At 41.6% G+C, this 8,915-nt stretch overlaps 1 protein-coding gene across 1 annotated transcript in view; it reads left to right on the forward strand.

Annotated features, from left to right (window-relative positions):
- KIF13B (kinesin family member 13B) overlaps window positions 1–8,915 on the forward strand; it is a 131,210-nt gene that overhangs the window by 38,581 nt on the left and 83,714 nt on the right. Inside the window, exons 12-15 of the mRNA XM_017884560.1 lie at window positions 2,557–2,643; window positions 4,179–4,369; window positions 5,368–5,578; window positions 6,427–6,589. Coding sequence (XP_017740049.1) covers window positions 2,557–2,643; window positions 4,179–4,369; window positions 5,368–5,578; window positions 6,427–6,589 — 652 coding nt within the window. The remainder of the gene's footprint in view (window positions 1–2,556; window positions 2,644–4,178; window positions 4,370–5,367; window positions 5,579–6,426; window positions 6,590–8,915) is intronic.

Raw genomic sequence — 8,915 nt, forward strand, 5'->3', positions numbered from 1 at the left:
AAAAAAAAAAAAAAAAAAAAACTTTGTTGCCAAAAAATCACCGGAGCCTTCAGCAGGGGGCAGCCTTTTTGCTGCAGGAAGGTCTTGCCTCCATGTTGGTGGCTGCTCACTGATCAAGGTGGTAGTTTTGCTGAAGGTTGGGATGGCTGTGGCAATTTCTTAAAATATGACAACAGTGAAGTTTGCCACATTGATTGACTTTTCCTTTCAAGAACAGTTTCTCTGTAGCATGCGTTTCTCTTTGGTAGCATTTTACCCATGGTAGAACTCCTTTTCTTTTCTTTTCTTTTTTTTTTTGAGACGGAGTCTCGCTCTGTCGCCCAGGCTGGAGTGCAGTGGCGCGATCTGGGCTCACTGCAAGCTCCGCCTCCCGGGTTCACGCCATTCTCCTGCCTCAGCCTCCCTAGTAGCTGGGACTACAGGCGCCCGCCACCTCGCCCGGCTAATTTTTTGTATTTTTTTTAGTAGAGACGGGTTTTCACCGTGTTAGCCAGGATGGTCTCGATCTCCTGACCTCGTGATCCGCCTGTCTTGGCCTCCCAAAGTGCTGGGATTACAGGCTTGAGCCACGGCGCCCGGCCAGAACTCCTTTTCATAATTGGAATCAGCCTTCTTCAGCCCTGACACTGCTTTATCAATTAAGTTTCTGGAATATTCTAAACCCTCTGTTGTCTTTTCAGCAGTGTTCACAGCATCTTCACCAGGAGTAGATTCCATCTCAAGAAACCACTTTCTTTGCTTATTCATAATAATCGACTTACCCACTAAGGTTTTATCTTGAGGTCACAGCAGTTCAGCCACGTCTTCGGGCTCCACTTCTTATTCTGGCTCTCTTGCTATTTCCACCACATCTGCAGTTACTTCCTCCCCAAAGTCTTGAACCCCTGAAGGCATCCATGAGGGTTGGACTCCTTCCAAATTCCTGTTAATGTTGATATTTTTACTTCCTCCCCTGAATCACAAATGTTCTTAATGGCATCTTAGAATGGTGAATCCTTTCCAGAAGGTTTTTAACTTACTTTGCTAAGATCCATTAGAGGAATCACTGTCTATAGCAGCTATAGCCTTATGAAATGTATTTTTTAAATGATAAGACTTGAAAGTGAAAATTCCTGATCCATGGGCTGCAGAGCGGATGTCATGTTACCAGGCATGAAAATGTTCATATCCTTGTACATCTCCATCAGAGCTCTTGGGTGATCAAGTACCTTATCAATGAGTAGTAATATTTTGAAAGGAATCTTCTGAGCATTAGGTCTCAACAGTGGGCTTAAAATATTCAGTACACTGTGGTGTAAACAGACATATTGTCATCTGGGTTTTGTTCCATTTACAGAGCACAGGCAGAGCTGTTTTAGCATAATTCTTAAGGGCCCTAGGATTTTCAGAATGGTTAATAAGCATTGGCATCAACTTAGTCACCAGCTACATTAGCCCCTAGGAGAGTCAGCCTGCCATTGAAGCTTTGAAGCCAGGCATTGACTTCTCTTCTCTAGCTAAGAAAGTTCTAGATGGCATCTTCTTCCAACAGAAGTCTGTTTAATCTACATCAAAAATCTCATCAGCGATCTTGCTGCAGCTTCTACATTAGCACTTGCTGCTTCATCTTGTACTCTTATGTTATGGAGGTGGCTTCTTTCCTTAAACCTCACAAACCAACTTCTGCTAGCTTCCAACTTTTCTTCGGTTGCTTCCTCACTTTTCTCAGTTCATAGAATTAAAGAGAGTTAGGATGTGCTCTGGATTAGGGTTTGGTTGAGGGAATATTGTGGCTGGGCTGATCTTCTCTCCAGATCACTGAACTTTCTCCATATCAGCAGGAAAACTGTTCTGCCTTATCATTCATGTAGTCACTGGAGAAGCACCTTTAATTTCCTTCAAGAGCTTTTCATGTGCACTCACAGCTTGGCCAGCTGTTGGTACAAGAGGCCTGACTTTCGTCCTGTCTTGTTTTTTGATGTGATTCCTCAGTAAGCTTAATTATTTCCACCTTTTGAGAGATGTGTGACTCTTTCCTTCACTTAAACAGTTAGAGATTATTGTAGTTATTAATTAGCCTAATTTCAATATGGCTGTGTCTCGGAATAAAGAGACCCAAGGAGAGGGAGAGAGTCAAAACCCACACTGCTTTTATTAAATTTACCATCTTATATGGGTGTAGTTCACGATGTTCCAAAACAGTTGGGTGAGGTCAAAGGTCCCTGATCACAGGCCTCCATGACAGATGTGAAGTGAGCACATGCTGTTTGAAAAGAATCTCCCATATCCTTGCTTAACACAGGATAGCTACAGACCTTCAATTTGTAAAAAATGTGATATCTGCAAAACACAACGAAGCAAAGCACAGTAAAATGAGATGTGCCTGTGCTTTGTACCATCAACATTTTAGGTGAATCAGCAAAGGAGTGAATGTAAATATTAAAATTCACCAAGAACAGGTTGTATTTGGGGGAATTATTGTTTTCCTTAGTAACTATATCTCTATGTTATTGGGAATTTAAAGCAGAAGACATGATACTGCACTCATCATTCACGTTTGATCTCTTCTCCTTACAGAACATTTGTAAATGGGTCATCTGTCTCCAGTCCAATACAGTTACACCATGGGGACAGGATATTATGGGGAAACAACCATTTCTTCAGGTATGATGTCGTTCATGTCCCTTAAGGAGATTTTTGAAGATTGTGCTCTGAAATAGGTTTACTTTTTAATATGTATTTTCTGTCTCTAAAACATGTTATTGTGTGTGTGTACATATATATTTGCTCTATGTATATTATATATATGTGTGTGTGTGTTCATTCACTGTATATGGTCTGAATCCTAGAGACATATAAACAATACACTGTGGAAAAATACTGAGTTTATCTACACAGTTTTTCCCTTTTATTTCCCACTGGAAGGTGATTCCTTTGCTGTGTGGTGTAAGAATTTATTAATGTTTTCCTGACATGTTTATCTTTTTAATTTTTTTTTATGGAAACATGGTTGTGGTTTTTGTTTCCTTATCTATAAAATAAGTTGGTATTTCTTTTAGGAATTCTTTTCAGCTCTAAGTCATGGCCAATTTTACTGTAATGGGTTAGACAGATCATTTATTTCCCTGACAGAACCAGAAATCTAAAGGAACATGGTTGTTAGTGTTGGCTAAGCCTCTCAAAAACAGTCATGGCTAAAGTCTGGTCACTGTCTTGGCGTCTCTCTATGGCCTGAAGTTGGCCATGCTGCACTGCCATCAAAGCAGCATTCAGGTACAGGAAGAAAAAGGAGAACCGTAAGCTGTGCTAGCCCTGACTCTCCTGTTCATCCGAAAAAACAGAGAAGTCTTCCCAGAGTCCCCAGCAGTCTTCTCCTTCTGTCTCCTTTGCTAGAAATTGCTTCTTAGTTGCAAAGGGGGCTGCAAAAGACTGTGTCTCACCTGGGGCTGTACATGCGGTTTCCCAAACAAAATTGATGTTGCGTTGACAAGGCAGGCAGGCTGGAGATTGTAAAAAGTGAACATCCTGGTCTCTTGTTATTGTCACTGGTCATCATGCTCCAGATGTCAGACTGACTTTTCTGTAGCTAATAGAGATCATTTGCCATGGGCCAGTGATATTTTGGTTACTGAGAAAAGGGTAGATGGGCACAAAGAGCATGGAGCATTTTTTTCCTTCCTAAATTAAATGATGTGTAAACTGCTTTGCTTTGTGTTCAAAACCCTGATCATTTGGATTAAGCTGATCTTTCCAGCTTTAGCTCTAGTGTGCTGTACAAATTTTGAATATCCCGTTGTTTTACTCATTTCTCCAGGGAATATGAATGTTTCCATTTTCACATCTTTTCCCACGCTTTCCCTCTAGCCTGCTTTCTCTGTATCTGTGAAGACTCAGTTCAAATGATTTCCTCCTGTTGCACTTTCCTTTATCACCTTGCTCTGAAATCGTCCTCAGCTTTCCTTTAACTCCGAGCTTGTCACGGGTGTATGGCCTAGTGTCACACTTTCTGTTGTAAGTTTTTGCTGGCACATGAGTGTCTTATTTCTACGACTAGATTATCAACTTCCTGAGTACAGTAAATGCCTCCTTGTACTTACATGGTATCTACTTGGCTTCTAGCAGATGCCATTACTTAATGAATGACATAAATAAGTACCTGTCTTAACTTCAGAAAATAATACTCTTTTTTTCCCCCCAAGACTCAATTTGCCTAAAAAGAAAAAGAAAGCAGAACGAGAGAATGAGGACCAGGATCCCTCCATGAAGAATGAGAACAGTTCTGAGCAGCTGGATGTAGACGGAGACTCCTCCAGCGAGGTGTCCAGTGAAATTAACTTTAATTACGAATATGCACAGATGGAGGTCACCATGAAGGCCCTGGGCAGCAATGGTGAGCAAGTCAGGCGTGCTCTTAAGCATTGGTTCCAGTTGGTAGACTGTCGCCTACAGTCCCACCTACTCGGTAGGCTGAGGTGGGAAGATCACTTGAGTCCAGCAGTTCCAGGCTGCAGTGAGCTGAGGTTGTGCCCATGAACAACCACTGCTCTTCAGCCTGGGCAATGTAGCAAGACCTTCTCTCTTGAAAAAAAAAAAGGATGATAGAGTGTTAAAATGTTTATGATTGAGGCCTTTTAAATGTTAAAAAGGAAAATCTTTATGTTGCTATTCTCTGTATTTTGTGTCTTTGGCTTTAATTTATGTCAAAATGTTCTGCCTTAATATACAGTCAGATCACTTTGTTCTCATGGGTAGAATCTCTCTGGTTTATTTTATTTTAATTTTTTGAGACAGAGTCTCACTCTGTCGCCCAGGCTAGAGTGCAGTGGCACGATCTCGGCTCCCTGCAATCTCCACCTCCTGGGCTCAAGTGATTCTATTCTCCTGCGTCAGCCTCCTGAGTAGCTGGGATGACAGGCTTGCACACCACCATGCCTGGCTAACTTGTATTTTCAATAGAGACAAGATTTCGCCATGTTGACCAGGCTGGTCTCAAACTGATGACCTCAGGTGATCCGCCCGCCTCGGCCTCCCAAAATGCTGGGATTACAGATACGAGCCAGCGCACCCAGCCAAATCTCTCTGCTTTAGAAACTTGCCTGCCACTGGCTTATGATTGTATTTCTGGAGGATTCGCCATGTCTTAGATTATGTGTAGAACATATAATAGACCTGCTTTTTCTGCAGGGAAGATGGTTGAGGATATGTCTGAGAATAGATAACAACCTGAGTGATCGAAAGTCAGGAAAGCTAAGTTTATGCCAAATTGTCTTTAAAGTATTAGTTACGTAGTATAGTTAAGATAACAAACAACATCACCATATAGAACCACATTTGAAGTTTGTTATGTTGTAACTCTCGATCATTTATCTTTTTTAAAAATGTGTTTAGATCCAATGCAGTCCATATTAAACAGCCTAGAACAACAGCATGAAGAAGAAAAACGATCCGCACTGGAGCGCCAGAGGCTTATGTATGAGCACGAATTGGAGCAGCTCCGGAGAAGGCTGTCTCCTGAGAAGCAGAACTGCCGGAGCATGGACAGGTTTTCTTTCCACTCGCCCAGCGCTCAGCAGCGCTTGAGACAGTGGGCTGAGGAGAGGTAGGCGGCACAGAGAGGCTTGTTACACGTATAGCTCAGCCTCGCCACCTCTAACGCACCTAGGGAAAGTGTCAAATGGAAACATTGAGATGGTGCTTACAAAAGAATTATGTTAAAAGATAAGTGTTACAGCCAAGAACCACTTCGCATTTTTTTTTTAAAAAGGGGAATTGCCCATTTATATTGCATTATTTAAAACTGTTGATGTTAGGTGCTGCTCCATTTTCAGTTAGTATGGCTTTTGGATTTGGATATACAAGTACACTTTATCATTGTACTATGCTTCAGGTTCTGAAGCTTAGGTAGATGATTTTTAGAAAAACAAAGTTGATTATCTGGACTGATTAGCTCAGGTAGTTAAAGCATGGTGCTGATGAGGTGCAGATTGCAAGTGTCATCTCTGTGTGGGATAATCAGCATTGTATTGAAATGCCTCATCCCATGGTTGCAGACTGTACTTCACTAACCTCATATTATTTAAAGTTTGGTCTGCAGGCAGGCAGCTTCCCTTTCACCTGGAGATTGATAGAAATGTAGGATTTCAGGCCTCCACCTCAGACCTGCTGAGAACATCTTGAGTTGATGAAGATCCCCTGGTGATCTGCATACACGGGCACTGCCCTTATCTATAGCCGGCCTGCTGTGTGGCTGTGTGCCAGTGCTTATCGTGTAGTTCAGGTTCAAGTGTGTGCATGGGTCAGTGTCAGCAACACAGTCCCTGCGTGCAGACCACCATGGAAAAGCTCAATTCACACTTTGGCAATGATGTACTACCACTGTATGATTTTCTGACTAGCTGCTTTGTGTTAATCTCTTCCCTACCTCTGCCCCTTCTTTATTTTTTTAAGAGAAGCAACGTTGAATAACAGCCTGATGAGGCTGAGGGAACAAATTGTTAAGGCCAATCTATTGGTGAGAGAAGCTAATTACATTGCTGAGGAGCTGGATAAAAGAACAGAATACAAAGTTACCCTACAGATTCCAGCCTCCAGCCTGGATGCCAACAGGAAGGTGAGGTTGCCATTCCTTGGAAAAAACAAAGATCTCATTGGATAAGATTGCCTGATGTTTCCTGGTGTTATTTAAGCTTCAGATCCCTATCTGTGCCTGCCCCAAGTCAGATCCTTTGTCCTCCTTGCTTTTGGGTAGAATTGACTTCCTTTCCGTTCTCTGCCTTTGAGTGTATGTATATTTTATCTGCTAGGGGAATATACTTTCCATCTCACCTGGCCCTGACAGTTCATTTCACTCAACTTTCTTACTTCAAGTCTGTTTAAATTCTTTCTTAGAAGTCTTCTCTGATTCATCTTCCCCAAGTGTCTTTTTTTCCCTTCCTTGTGCTACCACTCTACACCCCCTTCCCCACAAGTTAGGTGTTCATTTTGCTTATGTTATTTTCTACTTCGAATAGCTTACGCTGTAAAACTGTTCATTAGTTGTGTCATGGTGTCATGTATATATTCAGGATCACACTTTTTTTGGTATAACAAGTTTAATAAAATGTAGGGGGAAGTCCCATCACAGTCTTCTATCTTTGCCATTCAGCTGGGTTTTTTTTTCCTTCTTTTTTTTTTTTTTTTTGAGGTTCTTTTCTAGCTCTTGATCACGTTCATACACAATTTCTGATGGATTAGATAGAATTTTCTATTCAGATGAATTTTTTGTAGGTCCGTGTGTTCTGTTTATCCTACGGTAGTCAACACAGAAAAGCTTTAATCGATCCATCTTGGATACTCTATTTTTGTTTGTTTGTTTGTTTGTTTGAGATGGAGTCTTGCTCTGTCCCCCAGGCTGGAATGCAGTGGTGTGATCCTGGGTCACTGCAACCTCCGCCTCCTGGGTTCAAGCGATTCTCCTGCCTCAGCCTCCTGAGTATCTGGGATTACAGGTGTGTGCCACCACACCGGACTAATTTTTGTATTTTTAGTAGAGATGGGATCTTGCTATGTTGGCCAGCCTGGTCTCAAATTCCTGACCTCAAGTGATCCACCTGCCTTGGCCTCCGAAAGTGCTGGGATTACAGGTGGATATTCTAATTTGATAGCAAGGATTGCATCTTTCTTTCCCTATGACATCACAGCATTGAGGTCAGCATTTTGTACAGGGTTAGATATTTGGCAAATATGATTCTTAGTATTTTGAGAAAGGTATTGTAAATATGATGTAATCATTACAGATCATTGTTTTTGTATACTCTGTGTGTATTTTGAAAAATTTTACTTAATTAGAACTTACTAGTATTTGTAGGGCAAAGTCTGGGTACAGTAGAACTCACCAAAAACTGAAGAGGAAGGCCAGTCACAAGGAGAAGGCTCAAGGCCTAGTTTCTTCTTGAAGGCTGAGAAGTACAAGATCCTCTTTCATTTTATAATGTACAAGTTGAAAAAGCAGAAATCTGAAAAATTTTTCCCCATTAAGCATGACTGCAGGCCTTTTCTCTGTAACCTATTTTGGGCTTTGTTGAAAGATGTGGCTCTGCTTTGGGGTAGCCATGTCAACAACCAGAAGTAACTCATGTCACTTGACATCTCTCCTTAGTTAGGCTGTCTGTAGTCTTTAATGCAGCAGACTATTTTTTGGTATTTGAAAACTTGTTTAATGTCCCGTCCATTCTATGAACACTCTCTCCTCTGGTGAATTTTTTTCTTATTTCCAATTTTGCAAGAGGGCTAAGTTATGGTAGTTGCACCATATTGCCCATTGCTATTTAGTCCCAGGTCCAGCATTCTCCCCCAGGAAAGCCAGTGCCTACAAAGGTCACAGATGGGATTTTTGTATTTATTCACTGGCTGACTGAATATAAGGTAGGAGGGCCTTTAATTTTGACTATAAGATGGCTGGGCGTGGTGGCTCATGCCTGTAATCCCAGCACTTTGGGAGGACAAGGTGGGCGGATCACCTGAGGTCAGGAGTTAGAGACCAGCCTGGCCAATACGATGAAACCCCATCTCTACTAAAAATAAAAAAATCAGCCAGGCATGGTGGCAGGCAGCTGTAATCCCAGCTGCTCGGGAGGCTGAGGCAGAGAGTCGCTTGAACCCAGGTGGAGGTTGCAGTGAGCCGAGATTGGGCCATGCAGCCCAGCCTACGCGACAGAAAGAGACACTGTCTCAATTAAAAAAAAAAACAAAAAACAACAAAACCACATTTTGACCGTAAGAATTCTCAAATGTTTGTTTTATTATTTAAATTTTTTTCTTAGAAAATGATTGTAGGCAAGATGTTAATGAAACATCAGTATGTTCCCCTTAAGTTTCTCCCAGTATTTCAAAGTTCCCTTAAAGTTTTAAGTGGAACAATTGAAAAATTAAGCCAGTAAACCTAGATTGATTAGGTA

This window comes from Rhinopithecus bieti, unplaced genomic scaffold (genome assembly GCF_001698545.2).
Source record: "Rhinopithecus bieti isolate Rb0 unplaced genomic scaffold, ASM169854v2 scaffold_315, whole genome shotgun sequence".
NCBI lineage: Eukaryota > Metazoa > Chordata > Mammalia > Primates > Cercopithecidae > Rhinopithecus > Rhinopithecus bieti.